The sequence below is a fragment of the Cervus elaphus genome, chromosome 23, assembly GCF_910594005.1.
Source record: "Cervus elaphus chromosome 23, mCerEla1.1, whole genome shotgun sequence".
Taxonomy (NCBI): Eukaryota; Metazoa; Chordata; class Mammalia; order Artiodactyla; family Cervidae; genus Cervus; species Cervus elaphus.
Genome location: NC_057837.1, coordinates 30,774,906 through 30,799,787, shown reverse-complemented (window position 1 = coordinate 30,799,787; position 24,882 = coordinate 30,774,906). Strand labels below are relative to the sequence as shown.

General features: G+C 36.3%; 1 protein-coding gene across 2 annotated transcripts in view; it reads left to right on the top strand.

The window, feature by feature from the left end:
* Positions 1-24,882, top strand: part of MINDY3 (MINDY lysine 48 deubiquitinase 3) — a 92,332-nt gene that overhangs the window by 19,877 nt on the left and 47,573 nt on the right. Inside the window, exons 5-9 of one of the 2 annotated variants that reach the window (XM_043882711.1) lie at positions 1,283-1,334; positions 2,193-2,307; positions 4,850-4,923; positions 5,791-5,870; positions 16,495-16,565. In XM_043882711.1, the coding sequence (XP_043738646.1) occupies positions 1,283-1,334; positions 2,193-2,307; positions 4,850-4,923; positions 5,791-5,870; positions 16,495-16,565 (392 nt within the window). The remainder of the gene's footprint in view (positions 1-1,282; positions 1,335-2,192; positions 2,308-4,849; positions 4,924-5,790; positions 5,871-16,494; positions 16,566-24,882) is intronic. The other variant, XM_043882712.1, reaches the window with a different exon arrangement.

Here is a 24,882-nt window from a genome sequence, read left to right as displayed (position 1 = left end):
TTGAAATTTTAAATGTGAAGTGTTTTTCCCCTTGTCAGTATTACATTGTGTACAGACATTAATTTCATTGGCTTTTGTGGTGTGTAGTTTTGGCTTTTGGTAATGCACACTTGTTTGCAGCAGTGAATACTCAGGTTCAATTTCAGTTTGTTTCCCACACACAAATCAAAAGATTACTTAAATGAATCCATTTGGGCTTTTACAGATGTTGAAAAGTTATTCAAAACATTTGAAAATTAAATCTGGACTTTGAAAGGCGAAAATAATGTGACGTTTTTTATTGTAAATCAAAATTTCACTTTTGAATACATAGTGAAACAATTTCTTCAGTTCTCTAGTGAGGATTAGTATTTGAAAATACTAACGTTTATTTAATAAGGTATATATGAAATTGTTCCTTGTGAATAATTGGCGTGAGCATTTTGATCTGTATAGGATTTCTTTAAAGACTTCATCTTTGTGGAGCCGAGACTATCTGGGTTCAGATCTCAGTTCTTCTGTTTACAGCTTTGTGCTCTTGGGAGGATTCTCCTTTGGGCCTCAGGTTCCTCTTCTGTAAAATGGGATAATAGGGTTGTTTGAGGATTAAATGAGGTTAAGGCCCATAGAGCATTTAAACAGGGGCCTGGAACTTAGAACTGTGCTAAGTAAGCCTTACTTTTCATTTAAATGCTTTATTTGATTTCCTTTGATATCTTAAAATTTTATAATTTTATTAATAAACATAATCTAAATAAGATGCTGAAAACTTGTTAACAGTTATACAAGTAAATGAGGAAACAAACTTAAAGCTGTCGTTGAACCTGTGTATTTTCAAAGTGCTCTGCCTTTTTATACACATTTGTTTAATAATGAAACATCAAGTCTAAAATAAAGGTTTTATATTAGAGGAAGATTAGCTGTGAAGATTTGACTTGACTCTAAGAAATGAAAGATGATTTAGAAGTGCAGGACACATTGCAATTATGTGTGAAGCACTATGATTGTCAATGCTTTCTCACATGTTATTAACTATTCTAGCACAACTGAATTTAAAGAAAATGTTTATTATTTAATCACCTTTCTACATTCTCAGTATTAAATCCATTTTAGTTCTATTCATGATACCTAAGATGTTGAAATATAAATTTATGTTACAGTAAAGTGGAAAATAAACTGAGAATTCTAAGGAGTAAGGAAAGAGGGAAACTTTTGATTGCTTAAAAGTATTTACAGCCTGCTGTGTGTATCTTGTGTCATTTATTTGCCATGTGTAGTGCTGAAAAGTGTCTTTTATGTATAGCTGCCTTGGCTGTCGAAGAGCTTGGCTTTGAGCGATTTCATGCATTAATTCAGTAAGTAACATTGGAACATTTAAAATACTTACCTTGTGGACACATTGCCATTTTAAGTCTGTTCATACTGTGGAAAGGTACTTAGATTTGTATGCTTGAGGATTAATTTTTTTTAAGAAAGAATAATTTGTCAATATGTTCTTAACATATTCTGATTCCCAAATTAACTGTGGAAATACACCCTTTTGTAACATTAAAGGCTTTTTCATCAATATAATGAAAAAATCATTTTAGCTTAATGTTTCTCCAAGTGAATATAAAGATTTCTAGTATGACAAATATTTGTGTTATTGCTTATTGTCAAAATACGTTTTCTATAATTTTCATTTAAAGTGCCATGTTTTCATTAGAGTATTTAAATTTTTTGTTGTGAAATAAAAGGTAAGGATAGCTATGTTGATAGAATTGGCGAGTGGCATTTGATTTGAAATATAATGTTATTTTAAAAGAAGCCACAAATGTACACCTTATCCTTGGTGTTTAGATATTTGTTAAATAATTTTCAAGCTTTGAAAAGTCAAGTTTCTTTGTTCCTAACCATATCCTAGAAGAGGACCACCTAATTCCTTAAATAACTGTATGATCATTAAAGAAGTCATTGATGTCAGACAGTTCACCTAAGAGATGAAGAGGTTCCCTACCACGTAGGCTTTCTATTTTAATGTACCTATTACATATAATGACAGTTGTCAGCAATAGCTTTGGCTTTTAATGGCTAAATTTATATTTGAAAATTTGAGACACAAAAATCTCCTCTTTGTATGCATTTTAATGTGGAAGACAATTAAAAAATGTTCCCATTTATGAATGTGGTCAGTCTCAACATCATGTTAATACTTAATTCTTTTTTCCCTCCAGAAAAAGATCATTCAGAAGTTTAGCAGAATTAAGAGATGCTGTCTTGGACCAGTATTCAATGTGGGGAAACAGATTTGGAGTATTGCTTTTTCTGTATTCTGTGTTACTGACAAAGGTTGGTTAAAGAAGATGTTTTTCTGATTTTTATTCATTTGAGTTTAATATTTTTCCTGCTGCAGAGAGAAATTTTACTCCTTATGATGTTTCTAAATCTCAGAATTGAAATCTCTTGTGCCAGTAATGAAGAATCAGTCTCTCTTTCTTCATTCACCTGTTACTTAACCACTTTTCAAGCTTCACCCATGATCTTCTAGACTGCAGAGATTTATCAGTAGTGTTCTAAGTATGAAGTACAGTGAGGTCTTTGGTATTTTATTTTCTTTGATCATAGCGTAAGCACTTGATCCCTTAACCCCTTCTGGAGCAGCTGTATCTAACACCAGTCCCTTCTTAGCTTACCTGATAAATCACTATACTAGTTCTCTTTCTGTAATGTCTCATAATTTTCTGCTTATAGCTTCATTTCCATCTTTTCCTGTTATTTACCTTTGTATCCTCTAGCTTACCTTTACATGGTTCATTCTGATCTGTACACTTCTGGTCCTGCCCTTTTCTGCGAGTGCCAGCCTCACATCTCCAGCAACCTGTTTGGTCTGAGGTATTCTGCTGGATTTGCCATATCTGGAATCAGACTTCATTCACTTGATAAATGTTTATTGAGCATTGACTGTTTCTTAGGAACTAAACTTACAGTGTGGGGTACAATTTTTGTTTCATCATTCCTCTTCAATGTTGTAAACAAAAAAGTAGACACCTTAATAGTTGCTTCCATTATGGCAGTGTTTTGGTGTTTATTTGTTTCATGCACAAAGTGTGGTGGGACAATAGAAGGCTTGCCTCAGTTCATATGGTGGAATCAAGGGCAGACCCTGTAGGTGTCATTTGATGGATGGGGAGAAGTTTTCTGGACAGAATAACTATGGGAAGAAATTCTAAGCTGTGGGAACAGCAGGTATAAAGACATTATCGGTTGGGGATATATCACACATTTGGAAACTATATGAGTTCAGTATTAGTGTAGCATAATCTACCAAAATGGCAACCGTGGAAGATGAGAATGGCATATATGTAAGCATTCTTGTGAAAAAATACTTAAAATCTCATTTCATGTGGCCAAAATTGGAACGAATCAAAAATTGTGAGCAATGGCGTAACAAGATCTTTCTGTTGCTAAAAGATTCTTTAAATTGGTATTAGAATTGTGCTGGAGGGAGTTGGTTTGTGGATAATAAGACTAGAGTCAGGGAAACTGGAAAAGTAGTTACTGAAATAGGTGACCCTAAGCCAGAGCAGTGATCATGGAAATGGAAAAGAAAAGGAGCATATTTTTTAGAAGCGTGTTTTAAACTTAGAAATTTTAAACCATTTAGGAGCATATTTAAGAGAAAGAATGAAAAGTAGTTAGTAGTCGATTAGCAATGGGGACTGTCAGTGATGGAGGTCCTGAGGATGCCTGGTTTCTTAATGAGTTCATCATGACTGTTCAGTACTCTCCCAGTTTTTATGCTCAAAATTTTTGATACCTCCTCTCTGTCTTGTCCTTCACAGCCAAGAAAACTGTCATGTCTAGTTCTTCCTTGACCTGGTCTTTGAAATCAAGTCCCCTCTCTCCCTAGTGATTTTTGGCACTTGATTATGTTATTTATTGTGACTTTATGATAGTCCATTTTGTATAGTTGTTTTCAAGGAAGGCCAGTGTGAGATCTTAAACTTGTTTGTATCCTTCTACAGTATTTCCACAATCAATACTATTTTGATTGTTGATTATCATCTCTTTAATTTTTAGAAATGGCCTGTAATCAAATGGAATTAATGGTTAAAGTTAGGTGACTAGCACAATGAATGGCAGTTTATCTTTGTCATTTTGAAATTGCTGGAGATAAAATGCCTAGGCCTTCTTGTACTTATCCAATAGCTAGACCTTTAGGGATTTGGGTGATTTTTTGGGCGATTAAAAATACCAGAAAATTGGCTTTCAGGAAAATAAGAAACTCCTGCGCTCCTAGTTTATGTTTTATTTTGTCAATGCACATTTGAATGACCAATATGTAAGAACACATAATCAGAAGAGGACCTTCCATTTTCTTATATACGAGAAATACCTGTTGTGTATTTAAATTTATATCTTTATCATGTGTGTATATATTTAGTTTTTTAATGATCTAAGAAAATACATCAGGTGCCTCAATAGGTATATTGGGTTCAAATTTTATTTCACCTGAAGTTAAATGAGTATTAACTTTCAGATAAAATAATTTTCTCCTCACTTCTCTTGAAATTTAAATAGTCGCTCTGTTTCCCCCTCTCTTGCCCCCCCCACCCCTTTAACTCACATACACCCACATTGAATCTGTTACCTATTCTGATGTAGAGTCCACAGAAGAAAAAAAAGATTCTAAGAATTAACTGCTTTTCGCCATTTTCATTTCAAATGCATTTGAAATCCCCCCATTTCAAATCTGGATAAATCTTTGGGAGAAAAGTTACTTATATAATTGTGTTTTATTAATTCATAGTATAAACTGGTTAGTTTTTAAACTAGCATAATTTTCATTTTTAGTTTTAAAAATAAGCCAATGAATTCTTGGTTTCTTTAGGGCATTGAAAACATAAAAAATGAAATTGAAGATTCGAGTGAGCCTTTGATAGATCCTGTGTATGGACATGGCAGGTAATTAACTAAAATCTCTTATTTCCTCGTATGGACTTTAGGTTTTAGGACTTATAATATGCACATAAGATAAAACACTACTGAATCAGATAATTTTGTTTGTCAGTACTGACAGCTTAGTCTCTGAGTATGAACAGTCTTATGCTTTATACATTGCTTTTAGGTATGAAGTATTAACTTTCACTTTAGATCTGTGTATGCACTGGGTTTATTGTAGCAAATATTTTCTTTTAGCATAACAGTGGGAATATTTTAACAAATTTTGCTTGATAGTAAATTCATGAAATTTTCTAATAGATGAAATTTGCTCACTTTAACTTAGAAATAAGTACACACATGTGTTTTTGTGAATGCTTTCCTGCTTTGAGGGAAATGGGTTTTTTTTCTTTATTTTTCCCTGAGAAAACCCTGCCTCTCAAGCTTTTTATAGCTATTTATGCTAAAATTGATGACACAATGACTGATTGTTAACTCACTCCAAAACATATTTCCTTTAGATCTTTCTGCTCCAGAGGTTAAATTCACATGTCTTGCATCAAACACAAAATAATAAAAATTATATATGTATTTTAAAGTGATTATAAATCAGCAGTCTAAGTATCATTCTTTAAATCTATTTAAATATGATGTCTTGAATAAAGTTGTTAAATTTATATGATTATATAGAACAACAAATACCATTGTGGTGACACAGGAAGTGATAAATTTAGCAAGGTTGTGTATAAAATGAGAACTGTAAGGTTTTTCTATTTTTTAAACAACATAATTTAATGTAAAAAGTCATTATTTTATGCTTTATCACAAGAGTAATTTGTTTTGAAAAATAATATATTCATACTTTAATTACTTTTTAATCTTTATTAATAGCCAAAGTTTAATTAACCTCCTGCTGACAGGACACGCTGTTTCTAATGTATGGGATGGCGATAGAGAATGCTCAGGAATGAGTAAGTGTATTTATTCTTTATTGTGTTTATCTTGTTTATGATGAATATTCCACTCAAATACAGTTGATTGTTAATTCACCTGTTTAATGGTTCTGCGTTACTTAGAGGTTAAAATAGATGCTTTAGTATAGAGGAATCCCTTACAGTTTTCACAGCACTATAATGTGAAGAGCATAGACTTTGGAGACTTACAAACAGGTTCAAATCCCAAGTATATGACTTGAGTCAAGTTACTTAAGCCTTTAGCTTTCTCTAGTATAAAATTAGGATTATAGGACTAACTTGCTTAGAAAAAGTAATAGGTCTTTTTATATATGTAAAGTTAAAATGTATATATATGTAAAGTTTGTACATATCCAGTGATATCTGTCTGTAAGTTGAGAACACTATTGAATTTTGCTTAAAATTGAAAACTTATAAGTTTTGTGATTTGAAGTATTTACTTTAAGAGTCTAGTGGTTTTTTCCTTGTATTACTTTTAAGGTTTGTAATTTCCTTTAAAATGTTGGGTAAATTTAAGGTTATCTGAGAATTTTAAGCCACCAGCACCTTCATCTCTGGTCTCAATTATTTCTTTCATACCTTCATATGTTGCCAGGAACGTTGAAGTGAAGCTCCTTTGGCCAATCCATCTAGTAAGGAGAGCTGATATACAGCTCTGAAAAAGATTCCCTGTAGCTTATTGTTACTTGGTTAGTCTGAATTCATTTATTTGTTCTTTCAACATACATTGAATAACTACCACATATTCAATCCTGCCGGTTAAAGGCAAGTCAGACTGTCAGGTATGTAATACTTTAAGTGTGTAATATAGAACAGAAATCATCATGACTCCTGTAGTTCACAGGGAAATTTAATTTTTCTCCTAAAATTGGATAAAACTGTCAACAAATGACAGAAGCAAATATTATGATTGAGAAAATAATAGTTACTGCTTTTTGCTCCCATTTAAATGAATGAATCTTGATCTTAAATTTGAAGTTTTCTCAAATTTTGGAAATACATGGAGTTAATAGAAACATGAAAGAATATAATATGAGGGGAAAAAAATCAGTAAAAATGAATGAAGTTCAAAATTGAAAAGCACCTGAACACCATCCAGCGTTTCACTTTACTATTTAAGAAATCTAAGAGGTACCATTCCATCCTACATTAGCTAATGTATACAAAATTATCTCAGTGATGAGGTGAAAATGAGAACCTAGTTTAGGTGATTTCTGGTAAAGGTCAAAGTTCAAACAGTAAAATTCACTGACAGAAAAAGTAGTGAGGTGAACTTGCTCTGTATTTTTGTAATTGAGCCCATCCTGTTCTTGAGCCTTCATTCTGATTGAGAGCTGAAAGTATTCAACCCTGCCAGTCAAAAGCATGTCAGTTTTCCATAGGCTTTTCCTCATGCTATATATGGGTTGGCCAAAAAATTCGTTTGGGTTTTTCCATTACATCTTATGAAAAACTTTTTGGCCAACCCAATACTTAGAGGATATTGGTCAGCTATCCAGTTTAGGTTGTTAATACGTACTAATTCATCCTTTTCTGTTTCTTGAAATACTAGCTTTCAAAACTATTGTAGTGGTATAGTTTAAATATAAAAACTAAACAATGACTTTAAAATATTACCTTGGAAAAGAAAATAGGCACGGTATATTTCTTGCATTTTCCCTTAATTGTTATGAATGTTGACTTAGGGTTGAATCTGTTTTCATTCACCAAAATGAAAATGAAAATCCATACATTCATCCAGCATTTATTGGATATTTTTCTGTCTGACAACATGGGGGGAGATTATGATATATGTAATATACAAAGAAAAATTAAAGAATTACTAGTTTTGCAAATGTTTAGGCAAGCTGCTTTACTTCTTTTGTCTTCAGTTTCCTTATTTATAACTCAGGGAGGTAATACCTTCCTTAAAGGAATGTTAGATTATGAAGATTAAGATTAAATTTCTAAAATGCCTCCGTCAGCCCATGGAAAGACTTGACCTTCCCTCAAAAGAGGAAACCAAGAACATGCACACAGATAACTATCATGCAAGGCAAAATGAACACAAGTTGAAGTAAAGTATGATAGACGTTCAAGGAAAGGAGGAAACCTTTCCTACTCTGTTTGCCTTGGGATGAGTGGGGAGCCATTAAGTAGGAGTGGCCATTTTAATGAGGCCAAATGAGAGAGAGGGAAAAATAACAGGTTTGTGTCTAGAGACAGGGAGACAGACCAGTCTGATTAGAGCAGTGTATCTTAATCCCGACTATGCGTTGTCACTTAGGGAACTTAAGAGTTAAGTCAGTGCTCAGGCCCCAGCTGAGAATGAATAAACAAATTAGAATTTCTAGGTAGTGGGGCCTGGACATGGCAATTTAAAAATTACCCGTCCATAATTAGAATGTACAGCCAGCTTTGAGGACATAAAAGCATCGACTGTGAAGGAGACAGAAAAGATCATAAAGATAAGGTTGGGTAAGAAACCAGAGGATCTTGATACTGAGAAGTTTAAACCTTAGTTGTCAAGTGTTAGGCTCTGAGAGAGTCATTGAAGGCGTTTAAGCAGAGCAGTAACATAAGACAAAATAAGAACTTGAACCTGTCAGCTTGTATGCATAGGAATGGGATGGGATGACAGGTCGCAAACTAGAACACGGAGTCAAGATGGGTGGGAAGTAATAAGATGAAGTAGGTGTGGCAAAGGAAGAGGAAGAGAGCTGCTAGGATTTTTGAACTTTGTGCCTAGCAATATGTTTTGGATGTGTATCTTCTCAATCTCAATTTATAGTTAAGAAAACTGAGGCTTAGGTCATTTGTAACTCACCCCATGTCCGGCAGCAGGCGTACCCGGCTTCTGAGCACCATCCAGCCTGTATTCAGTCCGCCGTAGCATGCCCTCCTGCCGGACCCCTGCCTCTTTGGAAGCGCCCCCAGGAAAGTAGAAGCTGTAGAACTCAGCTGTGAGTTAGATGGATGAGAGTAAGGTACAAATAGCCAATAGGTTTTCAAATGAAGTTTATTGAGTGAATGAATATGTGCAAGAAACATCATAGGAAGTCCGCTTTAAGTCACTCTTTTGGTGTCAGAGAACAGTTCTTGTCCTCAGGTATTTCATTTTCTTTAAAGGGCAGTTAACAACTGTTGACAATTATTAAGAATGCTGATCCTGTGTGCCACAGCTAAGACCTGGCACTGCCAAGTAAATAAATAAATAAAAATAAATAATAACAACAAAAAGCCCATTATCCAGCAGTGACAAACATCATCTTAGCAATGCCAACCTCTGTTCTTAATATTTAATGACTGTCTTCTTTTCTCCCATTTTACTCACTTCTTTTCTTAAAACTACACTCTATGAAGGTCATAGAATAAAGGAAACTAAGGCACCAAATTAAGTATCGTATTTCATGCAAACAGAGCTGGAGTTTACACCACAGTCGTCTGGTTCCCTTACAACCAGCATACTTAGTGATCATGATAGCCTATTACACTACACTTAACAGAGTTTTCAGTGTGAAAATAAATATATAAGATGATATAGAAGAATTTCATTTTATTTAATTTCACAATAGCCCTAAGAGGTAATTTTTTGCCTCATTTATAGAGAGAAGCAGAGATTGAGAATTTAATCCAAAGATTTTTTTTTTTATTGTGATCCAGAGTTAAGTGAGTGAGCCATGCTGAATCCCTCAATCAAGGAGAATGAGGACTAAAAATAAGCTATGAATTTAGCAGTTAGCCAGGTCTTTCCCTTAAAAGAGCAACTGAGATAGAATCCGTTGCATAGGGAGTAAATATTTTAGGAATGCAGGCAAGGACATTTTGCTGGTGAAAGGATGGAAAGAGAAGAGTTCATTGCCTGTTCATAGACCAAAAGATGCTATACACCAGTTTTGTTTTAAGGGATAGAAGTCTCCTAAATTGTCTGTTAGGAGGGAAACTGCTTTTAATAAAATAGATAGTAAATGGAGTTGATAGTAACAGTGATGTTAGAAAGATGCACAGTTCTTCTAAAACAAGAAGAAAGAATGCATTGAGAAAAGAAAAAGGCATTTTGAGGTATCAAATATTTAAATTGGGAGAACTTTTGAGAGTTTGAATTTGTCCACTGACAATGAATGGACAAAGTTAGAAGCATGTTAAGGAGAAAGTGTTTGCATCCACTGCTTTAAGAAGGGGTATAAACATGAATTATGAAAGGAATGTTTAAATGTGCAATCAGAATTAAGAGCTGAGATGAGGTTACATAGAATTATTTAGAGTGGATCCAACCAGTAAAGGTTACAGTTAGGCTTCTGTTCTTTTTCTTTTTTTTTAACTAATAGATTTATTGAGATATAATTCACATAATTTACACATGTGCCATTTAAAATGTATAAGTCACTGGTTTTTAATACATTCTTGAATTGTGTAACCATCACCATATCAGTTTCAGAACATCTGTATCATCTCCAAAAGAACCCTTAAACCGCTAAGTAGTCACTTCCCCTCAGCCACCATTAATCTGCTTCCTATCTCTGTTGATTGCCCTGTTCTGGGCATTTAATAGAATCATGTAATATCTAAACTTCTGTACCAGTTTATTTCACTTAGTGTAGTATTTTCAAAGCTTATCCATATTTTAGCATGAAACAGCACTTCACTCCATTTTACTGAAAAATATTTCATTGTATAGCTCATAGCACATTTTCTCATTTTCTTTTTTCATTCATCAGTTGGTGGACATTTGGTTTGTTTCCACTTAGCCGTGATGAGTGATATGGTTAATAACATTTATGTACAAATGTTAGTGAGAAGATGTTTTTATTTTTCCTTAGCATCTACCCAGGAGTGAAAATCCTGGGTCATATGATAACTGTGTGTTTATTTAACCTTTTGAGGAATACCTGTTAAATGTTGATAATGCCAAATTACCTTGGGAAATTTGCTTTACCAGCTAGAGAAGTATAAACTTACACTTGCAGTGTGTAGTTCCTGTTTTTCTACATCCTGACCAGCACTCAGAACTTTCACTCTTTAATATTTTGTCAGTCAGTTTATTGATGCCTGGTAGGCTGTTTAGATTCACATTTCTCTGATTCCTAGTGAACCTGCACCTAATCATCTTTTCATATGTTTGTCAACTTTTAGTGTTTTCTTCTTCTGGGAATTGTCTGTCTTTTGGCATTTTAGAAGGAGAGGTTATTTTACTTATAATTTCCAGGGGTACTGTATAAATTCTTAGTTCTTTATGTATTAAATCTGTTATAGATACTTTCTATCAGCCATTTCTGTCTTCTTTACCTTTGCCACTGCTATCTTCTATATACCAACACTTTCATTTTTGATGAAATTAAATCATTTGATCTCTTCCGTTAGGGCTTCTGGGTTGTTTTTTTTTTTTTACATTTTTGTCTGTGTATCTGTTCTATGTTTCTCCCACCCCAAGGTTAAAGCTAGCACTGCCTAGTATTTTCTTCAAATGCTTTGGTAGGCTTTATTTCTTTTTAATGTTTATCCCGTTAATCCATCTGGATTTTATTTATTTATGAGTGGTATGAGATAGGGATCTACCTTTTTAGTTTTTCCCAAAGGATTACCTAATATCCCAATTCTAACTTCCCTAGTGGCTCAGATGGTAAAGAATCTGCTTGCAATGTAGAAGACCTGGATTCGATCCCTGGGTCGGTAAGATCCCCTGGAGAAGGGGCAAGCCACTCCAGTATTCTTGCCTGGAGAATTTCCAGAGATGTCTGGCAGGCTACAGTCCATGGGGTCGCAAAGAGTTGGACACTACTGAGGGACTAACACACACACACACACAAGTTGCTAGATAAAATGCAGAGCTCCCAGTTAAACCTGAATTTCAAATAAGCAATCCTTTTTAGTGAAAGTATGTCCTGTTTAGTATTTGGAGTATACTTACACTGAAAATTTTTATTTTGTATCTGAAATTTAAATATAACTGGCATCTTGTGTTCTTATTGGCTGAAATTGGCAACCCTGGCTGGATGCCAGCTCTGTAGCAACCTGACTTCTCAGGAATATAACAACCAGTTAGTAGGTTTTTAAAAAGCTCTTCTCTTCAAAAATAGATTTCACAAAGTTCATGGCAAAAAGTACATGCACCTTTACCTGTAAGTGAGATGAACCAAGCCTTTTTTTGTATTTTTTAAAAAAATTTTAGGTATTCTAGCATTCTTATTAAAAAAGTCCTCCCCCCTCCATTTTTAAACCATAGATTCTTCTTTTAATTTTTATTGGAGTATGGTTGCTTTACAGTGACATTAGTTTCTGCTGTATCATAATCAGCCGTGCATATACATGTATCCCCAGTTTTTTAGATTTCCTTCTCATTTAGATCACCACAGAGCATCAAGCAGAGTTCCTTGTGCTCTATAGTAGGTTCTCATTAAATTAGTTATCTATTTTATACATAGTCGTGTATATATGTCTCTCCCAACCTCTCAGTTCATCCCACCCTCCTTTCTCCCATGGTAACCATAAGTTTGTTCTCCACATCTGTGTTTCTATTTCTGCTTTCACATAAGACACAGGTGTGCCATTTTTCTAGATCTAGATTCCTCATATATGCATTACTATATGATGTTTTTCTGACTTACTTCACTCTGTATGACAGTCTCATTCATTTCTGTGGCTGAGTAATATTCCATTGTGTGTAGATTCTTTACTTACTCAGTGACCTTACATAGTTTCACCCCAGCTTATATTTTCAGTCTTCATGAACTTATCTATGCTTGAACAGAATCATGCTACTTACTTCCATTTCTTTGTGCTTGCTGCTCCTTGTGCCTGAAGACCTCTATCCCTCCCATCTCTGCTTGGCCAGTCCTTCAGCTGCCACTGCTTGTGCCATCTCCAGGAGTCCCCTGAATCCCACAATGGCTGGTCATCTGTCTGGTCTCTGAGCATTTTGCCTTCATCATACTTACACATTCTAGATTATCACCTACTGTCGGGTTTTTTTGGAGGGGGGTTTTGAGTTTTTTTTAATTGTAGTAAGAACATTTAACATGAGATCTACCCTTGCAATGAATTTTTGAGTATGGTATTAACTATAGGTATGAGATTGTACAGCAAATCTTATTTATCTTATATAACTGAAAGTGAAACTCTTCTATCTGTAGAATAGCCTCTCCCTATTTCCCCCTCCTCTAGCTCCTATCAGCCACCGTTCTGCTTTCCGTTTCTCTGAGTTTGTTTTAGATCCCTCATCTCAGTGGAATCATGCAATGTTTCTCCTTCTATGACTGGCATATGTCAGTTAGCCTAAGGCCCTCAAGGTCTTGTATGTGCACATACAATAAGATTTCCTTCTTTTGTAAGCCTGAATGGTAATCCTTTGTATGGATGTTGCACACTTTCTTCATTCATTCGTTGCTAGACATTTAGGTTGTCTTAATTTCTCAGCTGTTGTGAACAGTGCTGCAATGAACTGGGAATGTGGATATCTCTTTGAGATCCTCATTTCACTCTTTTGAATTAAATACACAGAGGTGGAACTAGTGGATCATATGGTGGTTCTATTTTTAATTTGGGGGGGAACCTCCATCCTGTTTTTCATGTTAGATTCCCACCAACAGTGAACAATACACATCCTCCCCAACGCTTATTTATCTTTTCTGTTTTTGAGAATGGTTATCCTAACATTGTGGTTTTGATTTCCTCATGATTGGAGATGCTGATGTTCAACATCTTTTCAGATACTATTGGCCATTTGTATATGTTCTTTAGAGAAATGTCTAAGTCTTTAGCCCAGATTTTTTTGTTTTAGCATTTTGTTTGGTTTGGGGAGTTACTTTTTTTTTTTTTTTTTTACAGTGAGTTTTAGGAATTCCTTATATGTTTTAGGTGTTAACCCCTCATTAGATACATAGTTTGCAGAGAGGTTCTGCTTTGTCTTCCTAGTCCTGGTGATGCCTTTGTATTCCCACACTGTGCTTAACATTGTTCTTTTCAATACTTGGCCCTCAGGGTGCATTTGTTAAATAAATGTAGTGCAAGTATGTGCTTTCCAAGTGAGTATCAAGTTTGAAAGGCCTAAGAAGGACTTCTATAGACCCCCTGACAGTAGTGAGAAGTGATAGTTGGGAGCAGAGGAGGGTATAGAGAAGCAAACTCATGAATATATGAAACTCTACATTTTGATACAGTCTGACTGACTGAACACAAAGGTGGATAGACACTTAATCATGGTTAGTCTTAATTGCTAGGCTAAGAACAAGAAGAAAGTTCTGAAATATAATGACAGAATTATTAGAATTTTCTGCAAACTTAAACAGATTTCTTGGAGACTTACTGAGAAAAGTGTAGTTAGTGTAACTAAATTCTTTGAATTTTAATATGTGAGAATAGTATGTCTTCACTGTAATTATAACTGTACAATAATAAATATTATTAATGATGCACTTTAGCTATCAAAATAAGATAAAAATTTTAAGTACATAGGAGTGATACATTTTAAAAATATTGCCATTCAAACAACATGGCTGAACATGTGAATACTGACTGCATCTGAATAATTCATTATTCAAGAGTTCTGAAAGCTGATTTGGTGTATTTAGTAGCATGATATTATAAATATAGTATTCCAGACATCTGTAAGGAAATAGATGATGTAGTAATCAAGTCATAACACTAGGTGGTGGTAACTGATTTTAGAAATTAAAATGTGAAACTGTTCTTAACATGTATTATTTTAACTTGAGAATATTTAGTGCTCCTTAATTTTCAGAATGAAAATGAAGAAAAAATCTGAAAGGCTGTGGAGTACCATCTCTTCACCCTCACTCTCTCTTTTTGATCTGAATTCTGTGCCAACGATTTTCAGATTTCTTGGTCTCATGACCTTTACACTATTAAACATTATTGAGGATCCAAAAAAGCTTTTGCTTATTTGGTTTATAAGAAAATAATGATTACTGTTTTTTTGGGTTGTTAAAAATTAAGATAGAGAAATAAGTCTAAAAAGGACTTACACATCCCTAAAATTCTAAGCAAAACTTGGAAACTGTTGGCTATGTCTCCTCTGTGCCTATAAGAAGCTAGTGAAAAATACAGACTATGTGTATACATGTCTTCTATTAATTTTGAATTTACAAAAATTAAAGCTTAAACAACCAGTTCTTGGTTTACACCATCTAGATGTTATACTTACGGATACATAGTCAAATATTTACAACAAAGCAAATAAGTTGATATTATTACATTAATTGATGAGAAAAACATGATATTCTACCGGAAAATGGACGATACATAACCAAATAGTAAAAAGGATGTAGAGTTATATATATGTTGTGTTTATAGTGGACCATAGTTTTTAACTAGAAAAAAGGTTCTTTTTAGAAATATGTGTGGTCCCAAATTACTATTAAAAATTACTGTTACCCAAATTACTATTATCCTGATACTTAATGTACTTTAGCTGAAAGCTGTAGTCTATGAAAAGACTTTATTACCATAACAGTTACATTTCTGATGTGGAGTAATCTGTCTTTTCATTTTCTGTGCTTTTTCTGTTCTTTCTTATCCATTTCCATGATCATGCTCATGGTTCCTTAAAGCTTTGCATCCAGTTCTGACCTCTTTTTCCGTGTTCCTGAACCTTACTTCTAGTAATGTACCCATCCCTATCTAGAAATCCTCAAGGTCACTCAATCGTAGCTTGTCTAAAACCAAACTCATGCTCTCTCTTCATACCACTTTAGAACATAATTCTTTATTCTCTCTCTCAGTCAGTCACCATTTACCAGGTTCCCCAGGCTAGAAACCTTTAAGGAAACTTTGACAAATTCTTCACCCCTTGAATACATTGATTTTTCATACTTCTTTGCCATTTCTTCTGCTTTAAGTTTTCTTATTGTCCTCTTCTTGGCCTGGAAAATTCCTACAGATGCTTCAGGATTCAATTCAGATGTTACCACTTGCATGCACCTTCCCTAACACAGTAAGCAGATGCTCTTAACACCACGTAAGATGTGTGTGTTCATCTAAACAAAGAGCACAAGTTTTCTCATCTGTCTCCTTTGATAAGCTCTTAGCCTTCATAAGGGTTTCCCTCGTAGCTCAGTGGGTAAAGAATCTGCCTGCAATGCAGGAGACCCGGGTTCGATCCCTGGGTCAGGAAGATCTCCTGGAGAAGGGAATGTCTACCCACTCCAATATTCTTGCCTGGAGAATCTCATGGATAGAGGAGCCTGGGGGGCTACAGCCCATGGGGTCACAAAGAGTCAGACATGACTGAGCTACTAACACTAGCCTTTGTAAAGCTGGTACTGTGTTCTGTTCTTCATTATTTCCCCAGTCTTAAGCATGCTGCTTGTGTTTATTTATAGGAGAGGGGGATGATATCAAATGTGCATCAAAAGTTAACATTGAATATAAAGTTTTATAAATGCATTTAATGTATATACAAAGGCTCTATTGCCTAATCTAATGGTATTTTATAATGAATAGGACTATCATGATGACTTGATGTGAACTCTTAACAGTAAATATATGCTAGGCTTTTAAAGTACAATTTTGGGTAAAAGTAAAAGTTTTGGTGTAGAATATATATGTGTGTGTGTGTACATATGTATTTATATTGAAGTGCTTTTCAGATCTGTATGCTAATGCATTGCTAATTGTTTTGTTGCAGAACTTCTTGGTATACATGAACAAGCTGCTGTAGGATTCTTAACACTCATGGAAGCTTTAAGATACTGTAAGGTAAGTTGGTTTTTAAGGTAGTTTGAATGGTTTCTATTCACTTGTCCACTGTAGAGAGCATTTTTCTCCTATGACAGCATATTTTAGTGTACTACTGATAGTGTATGCTCTCAATTCCTTTTTCATCACCCTTTCTGAACTGACAGGCTTATCAAGGATAGAGTTAAGCTGGCCGATCATGCTGAGTTTCCTATTTTTTTAGGCTCATTCCTTTTGAGGGTCAGAGGCAGAACCCACTTTGAAATAATTTATGAAAACAGATATCCATTATTGAATATAAATAAAGTTCTTGATAAACTGAGGGGAAAGAATGTCCTATTTGATCTTCCATACTAACAGTATGTTTCACCGAAACAACTGGTAATGTTTTGTCAGGCATAGTAAAACAATTTGCTAAATGCCTGAAATTCTAACTTTTGTCAATTTCATCTGAAAAATGATTTCACACTAAAAGAAGAAAAACCCAAGCATTTCATAGCATTAAACTCTTAACACATGTGCTCACATTAGGAGATACCATGAAGCTCTCATTTTTTGATATGTATCTCATCACTTTCCTGCATAATCTGTATGGATATTCCAAATAGTTTCAAATGGAGTTTAAATCATTAATGATTTGCATTTAATAAGATGTTCTGATTTTGGAAAAAGAAGTAGATTTCCTATTTTCCATTTTATTTTATTTTATTTTATTTTTAATTTTTTATTAGTTGGAGGCTACTTACTTCACAACATTTCAGTGGGTTTTGTCATACATTGATATGAATCAGCCATAGATTTACACGTATTCCCCATCCCGATTCCCCCTCCCACCTCCCTCTCCACCCGATTCCTCTGTGTCTTCCCAGTGCACCAGGCCCGAGCACTTGTCTCATGCATCCCACCTGGGCTGGGGATCTGTTTCACCATAGATAGTATACATGCTGTTCTTTCGAAATATCCCACCCTCACATTCTCCCACAGAGTTCAATAGTCTGTTCTGTATTTCTGTGTCTCTTTTTCTGTTTTGCATATAGGGTTATCGTTACCATCTTTCTAAATTCCATATATATGTGTTAGTATGCTGTAATGTTCTTTATCTTTCTGGCTTACTTCACTCTGTATAAGGGGCTCCAGTTTCATCCATCTCATTAGGACTGGTTCAAATGAATTCTTTTTAACGGCTGAGTAATATTCCATGGTGTATATGTACCACAGCTTCCTTATCCATTCATCTACTGATGGGCATCTAGGTTGCTTCCATGTCCTGGCTATTATAAACAGTGCTGCGATGAACATTGGGGTGCACGTGTCTCTTTCAGATCTGGTTTCCTCAGTGTGTATGCCCAGAAGTGGGATTGCTGGGTCATACGGCAGTTCTATTTCCAGTTTTTTAAGAAATCTCCACACTGTTCTCCATAGCGGCTGTACTAGTTTGCATTCCCACCAACAGTGTAAGAGGGTTCCCTTTTCTCCACACCCTCTCCAGCATTTATTGCTTGTAGACTTTTGGATAGCAGCCATCCTGACTGGCGTGTAATGGTACCTCATTGTGGTTTTGATTTGCATTTCTCTAATAATGAGTGATGTTGAGCATCTTTTCATGTGTTTGTTAGCCATCTGTATGTCTTCTTTGGAGAAATGTCTGTTTAGTTCTTTGGCCCATATTTGAATTGGGTCATTTATTTTTCTGGAATTGAGCTTCAGGAGTTGCTTGTATATTTTTGAGATTAATCCTTTGTCTGTTTCTTCATTTGCTATTATTTTCTCCCAATCTGAGGGCTGTCTTTTCACCTTACTTATAGTTTCCTTTGTAGTGCAAAAGCTTTTAAGTTTCATTAGGTCCCATTTGTTTAATTTTGCTTTTATTTCCAATATTCTGGGAGGTGGGTCATAGAGGATCTTGCTGTGATTTATGTCGGAGAGTGTTTTGCCTATGTTCTCCTCTAGGAGTTTTATAGTTTCTGGTCTTACATTTAGATCTTTAATCCATTTTGAGTTTATTTTTGTGTATGGTGTTAGAAAGTGTTCTAGTTTCATTCTTTTACAAGTGGTTGACCAGTTATCCCAGCACCACTTGTTAAAGAGGTTGTCTTTTTTCCATTGTATATCCTTGCCTTCTTTGTCAAAGATAAGGTGTCCATAGGTTCGTGGATTTATCTCTGGGCTTTCTATTCTGTTCCATTGATCTATATTTCTGTCTTTGTGCCAGTACCATACTGTCTTGATGACTGTGGCTTTGTAGTAGAGTCTGAAGTCAGGCAGGTTGATTCCTCCAGTTCCATTCTTCTTTCTCAGGATTATTTTGGCTATTCGAGGTTTTTTGCATTTCCATACAAATTGTGAAATTCTTTGGTCTAGTTCTGTGAAAAATACCCTTGGTAGCTTGATAGGGATTGCATTGAATCTCTAGATTGCTTTGGGTAGAATAGCCATTTTGACAATATTGATTCTTCCAATCCATGAACACGGTATGTTTCTCCATCTGTTTGTGTCCTCTTTGATTTCTTTCATCAGTGTTTTATAGTTTTCTATGTATAGGTCTTTTGTTTCTTTAGGTAGATATACTCCTAAGTATTTTATTCTTTTTGTTGCAATGGTGAATGGTATTGTTTCCTTAATTTCTCTGTTTTTTCATTGTTAGTATATAGGAATGCAAGGGATTTTTGTGTGTTAATTTTATATCCTGCAACTTTACTATATTCATTGATTAGCTCTAGTAATTTTCTGGTAGAGTCTTTAGGGTTTTCTATGTAGAGGATCATGTCATCTGCAAACAGTGAGAGTTTCACTTCTTCTTTTCCTATCTGGACTCCTTTTACTTCTTTTTCTGCTCTGATTGCTGTGGCCAGAACTTCCAACACTGTGTTGAATAGTAGTGGTGAGAGTGGGCACCCTTGTCTTGTTCCTGATTTCAGGGGAAATGCTTTCAATTTTTCACCATTGAGGGTGATGCTTGCTGTGGGTTTGTCATATATAGCTTTTATTATGTTGAGGTATGTTCCTTCTATTCCTGCTTTTTGGAGAGTTTTAATCATAAATGAGTGTTGAATTTTGTCAAAGGCTTTCTCTGCATCTATTGAGATAATCATATGGTTTTTATCTTTCAATTTGTTAATGTGGTGTATTACACTGATTGGTTTGCGGATATTAAAGAATCCTTGCATTCCTGAGATAAAGCCCACTTGGTCGTGGTGTATGATTTTTTTAATAAGTTGTTGGATTCTGTTTGCTAGAATTTTGTTAAGGATTTTTGCATCTATGTTCATCAGTGATATTGGCCTGTAGTTTTCTTTTTTTGTGGCATCTTTGTCTGGTTTTGGAATAAGGGTGATGGTGGCCTCATAGAATGAGTTTGGAAGCTTACCTTCATCTGCAATTTTCTGGAAGAGTTTGAGTAAGGTAGGTGTTAGCTCTTCTCTAAATTTTTGGTAGAATTCAGCTGTGAAGCCATCTGGTCCTGGGCTTTTGTTTGCTGGAAGATTTTTGATTACAGTTTCGATTTCCTTGCTTGTGATGGGTCTTTTAAGATCTTCTATTTCTTCCTGGTTCAGTTTTGGAAGGTTATACTTTTCTAAGAATTTGTCCATTTCATCCAAGTTGTCCATTTTATTGGCATAGAGCTGCTGGTAGTAGTCTCTTATGATCCTTTGTATTTCAGTGTTGTCTGTTGTGATCTCTCCATTTTCATTTCTAATTTTGTTAATTTGGTTCTTCTCTCTTTGTTTCTTAATGAGTCTTGCTAATGGTTTGTCAGTTTTGTTTATTTTTTCAAAAAACCAGCTTTTAGCTTTGTTGATTTTTGCTATGGTCTCTTTAGTTTCTTTTGCATTTATTTCTGCCCTAATTTTTAAGATTTCTTTCCTTCTGCTAACTCTGGGGTTCTTCATTTCTTCCTTCTCTAATTGCTTTAGGTGTAGAGTTAGGTTATTTATTTGGTTTTTTTCTTGTTTCTTGATATAAGCCTGTAATGCTATGAACCTTCCCCTAAGCACTGCTTTTACAGTGTCCCATAGGTTTTGGGTTGTTGTGTTTTCATTTTCATTCATTTCTATACATATTTTGATTTCTTTTTTGATTTCTTCTATGATTTGTTGGTTATTCAGAAGCGTGTTATTTAGCCTCCATATGTTTGAATTTTTAACAATTTTTTCCCTGTAATTGAGATCTAATCTTCCTGCACTGTGGTCAGAAAAGATGACTGGAATGATTTCAATTTTTTTGAATTTTCCAAGACTAGATTTATGGCCCAGGATGTGATCTATTCTGGAGAAGGTTCCGTGTGCACTTGAGAAAAAGGTGAAGTTGATTGTTTTGGGGTGAAATGTCCTATAGATATCAATTAGGTCTAGCTGGTCCATTGTGTCATTCAAGGTTTGTGTTTCCTTGTTAATTTTCTGTTTAGTTGATCTATCCATAGTTGTGAGTGGGGTATTAAAGTCTCCCACTATTATTGTGGTACTATTAATTTCCTCTTTCATACTCGTTAGCGTTTGCCATACATATTGCGGTGCTCCTATGTTGGGTGCATATATATTTATAATTGTTATATCTTCTTCTTGGATTAATCCTTTGATCATTATGTAGTGTCCTTCTTTGTCTCTTTTCACATCCTTTATTTGAAAGTCTATTTTATCTGATATGAGTATTGCGACTCCTGCTTTCTTTTGGTCTCCGTTTGCATGAAATATTTTTTTCCAGCCCTTCACTTTCAGTCTGTATGTGTCTCTTGCTTTGAGGTGGGTCTCTTGTAGACAGCATATATAGGGGTCTTGTTTTTGTATCCATTCAGCCAATCTTTGTCTTTTGGTTGGGGCATTCAACCCATTTACATTTAAGGTAATTATTGATAGGTGTGGTCCCGTTGCCATTTACTTTGTTGTTTTGGGTTCATGTTTATACAACCTTTCTGCATTTCCTGTCTAGAGAAGATCCTTTAGCATTTGTTGAAGAGCTGGTTTGGTGGTGCTGAATTCTCTCAGCTTTTGCTTCTCTGTAAAGCTTTTAAATTCTCCTTCATATCTGAATGAGATCCTTGCTGGATACAGTAATCTAGGTTGTAGGTTATTCTCTTTCATTACTTTCAGTATGTCCTGCCATTCCCTTCTGGCCTGGAGGGTTTCTATTGATAGATCAGCTGTTATCCTTATGGGAATCCCTTTGTGTGTTATTTGTTGTTTCTCCCTTGCTGCTTTTAATATTTGTTCTTTGTGTTTGATCTTTGTTAATTTGATTAATATGTGTCTTGGGGTGTTTCGCCTTGGGTTTATCCTGTTTGGGACTCTCTGGGTTTCTTGGACTTGGGTGGCTATTTCCTTCCCCATTTTAGGGAAGTTTTCAGCTATTATCTCCTCGAGTATTTTCTCATGGCCTTTCTTTTTGTCTTCTTCTTCTGGGATTCCTATGATTCGAATGTTGGGGCGTTTCACATTGTCCCAGAGGTCCCTGAGGTTGTCCTCATTTCTTTTGATCCTTTTTTCTTTTTTCCTCTCTGCTTCATTTATTTCCACCATTTTATCTTCTATGTCACTTATCCTATCTTCTGCCTCCGTTATTCTACTCTTGGTTCCCTCCAAAGTGTTTTTGATCTCATTCATTGTATTATTCATTTTTAATTGACTCTTTTTTATTTCTTCTAGGTCTTTATTAAACATTTCTTGTATCTTTTCAATTTTTGTTTCCAGGCTATTTATCTGTAACTCCATTTTGTTTTCAAGATTTTGGATCATTTTTATTATCATTATTCTAAATTCTTTTTCAGGTAGATTCCCTATCTCCTCCTCTTTTGTTTGACTTGGTGGGCATTTTTCATGTTCCTTTACCTGTTGGGTATTTCTCTGCCTTTTCATCTTGTTTAGATTGCTGTGTCTGGAGTGGGCTTTCTGTATTCTGGAGGTCTGTGGTTCCTTTTTATTGTGGAAGATTTACCCAGTGGGTGGGGTTAGACGATTGGCTTGTCAAGGTTTCCTGGTTAGGGAAGCTTGCGTCAGTGTTCTGGTGCGTGGAACTTGATTTCTTCTCTTTGGAGAGCAATGGAGTGCCCAGTAATGAGTTTTGAGATCGGTCTATGTGTTAGGTGTGACCTTGGGCAGCCTGTATGTTGACGTTCAGGGCTATGTTCCTGCGTTACTGGAGAATTTGTGTGGTATGTCTTGCTCTAAAACTTATTGGCTCTTGGGTGGTGGTTGGTTTCAGTGTAGGTATGGAGGCTTTTGGACGGTCACTTATTACTTAAAGTTCCATGTAGTCAGGAGTTTTCTGGTGTTCTCAGGTTTTGGGCTTAAGTCTCCTGCCTCTGGATTTCAGTTTTATTCTTCCTGTAGTCTCAGGACTTCTCCAGCTATACAGCACTGATAAGAAAACTTCTAGGTTAATGGCGAAAAGATTCTCCCCTGTTAGGCATACCCAGAGAGGTTCACAGAGTTACATGAAGAAGAGGAGAGGGAGGAGGGAGATAGAGATGAGCAGGAGGAGAAAAAGGGGGACTCAAGAGGAGAGAGAGAGATCTATGCAGCTGTCTGTTCCCAGAGTGTTCTCCGTAGCCCAGTCACCTACAAAGATTCACAGAATTGGATTGGGAAGAGAAGGGGAAAGGAGGAAATAGAGGTGTTCTGAGGTAGAAAACAGAGTCAAGATTGGGAGAGAATAATCTTCGGTTTAAAAATAGGGCTTCTCTTCTTTTTTTTTTTTTTTGTAAGGTTATAGTGTGTTGAAAATGAAAATTAAGAATAGTAGAGGAGTACTAGAGGACTTTAAAAGAAATAAGAGGAAAAGAAAAATAGAAAATAGAGAAAAAGGAAAGAAAAAAAAAAGAAGAAAAAAGAAAAAAAAAAGAGAAAAAAAATTTTTTTTTCCCCTAATTAAAAAAATCGTAAAAATCTATGAAAATGAAAGTTAAGGAGTAATGGGGGAGTAATAGGGGATTTTAAAGGAAGATAAAAGAGAAAAAATAAAAAATAAAAAAAAAAAAAAGAAAGAAAAAAGTAAAATTATATCTAGGAGTTTCTCTAGAGCTGTTGCGGTCAGTGTGGGTTCGGCTCAGATTCAGATAGCTCCTCGTTCCAGCTTACACTTCTCGGTATCTACAGGCCCCTTACGATGTAGTCGGTGTTTTCTACAGGGATTTTAATCTGTTGCACCAGTCCCTTCTGAAGCGGTTCCCTTTGTTTATTTGACTTCTGTTTGCCGGTCTCTTCAGAGCCTCATCTCCGCCCTGACACAGGCGGGCGGAGGTGGACTCTTATTCAGGTAGCTAGTTCCGTCGCTCTGCGGGGCAGGGAGGGGCTGGCGCTATGGGGACGGACTTGCGCCGCGGGGACGGGCTGGCGCTGCCGGGAGGGGCTGACGCTGCTTTCTCCGTCTGCGCTGCTCAGGCTCCCGGCCGCTCTATATGGAGCGCGCCCCGCGCTGCGCGAGGTTCCAGGCCTCGGGTGTTCCACAAAAGCGCGGAAGGAAAAGCTGCGCCTGCTCTCTGTGCCTTCCCCGTCAGAGCGGTCCAGGCAGCCAGGGGCTTGGTGGGCGCACTCTCCCCAGGTGTGGCGCGCCCCCTCCCTTCCGCGGACCCAGTCTCAGTTTCCGCTGGCGCCAGTCGGGTGCGTGCGCCTTCCGCCCTCTGCGTCCCCAGCCCCAGTCCCCACCCGCGCCGGTCGGGTGCCTGCGCCCTGTGTCTCGCCGCGACCTTCCCCTCCCCCCTGCCTCCTGCCTCCGGTGGGGCGGGGCCGGTCCGCAGCCTGCGAGCTCTTCTCTGGACTTTCTCGGTCTCTTTGTTCTGCGAACGGCCGGCAGTGTGTTCGGGCCGGTTAATGTACTCTCTCTTTTTTGGTCTCCCACAGTTCAAGTTGGCACCTCACAGAAGCTCCCTCCGATTGTCCTCAGGGCACTCAGGCCCGGACCCTACCCCAAGCAATGCCGCCCAAGACTCCCTTCCCGGGACGAATCTCCGTCCTCAGCTCTTTTGTCTCACTTTTTATCTTTTATATTTTGTCCTACCTCCTTTCGAAGACAATGGGCTGCTTTTCTGGGCGCCTGATGACCTCAGCTAGCGATCAGAAGTTGTTCTGTGAAGTTTGCTCTGCGTTTAGTTATTCTTTCGATGAATTTGTAGGAGAGAAAGTGGTCTCCCCATCCTACTCCTCCGCCATCTTGGCTCCTCCTCCTCCTATTTTCCATTTTAGAATGGTGGTTCCATAGCAGTGGTTCTAATGGTGGTGATTATTTTTAGTAACAGTAACAGTTCTTTCCTTCCTGCCTGCCTTACTTCCTCTTCTTCCTCATCCTCTCTTCCCTCCCTTCCTCTCCTTTCTCTGTTTCCTTTCTTTTTTACTAAACAACATTCCTC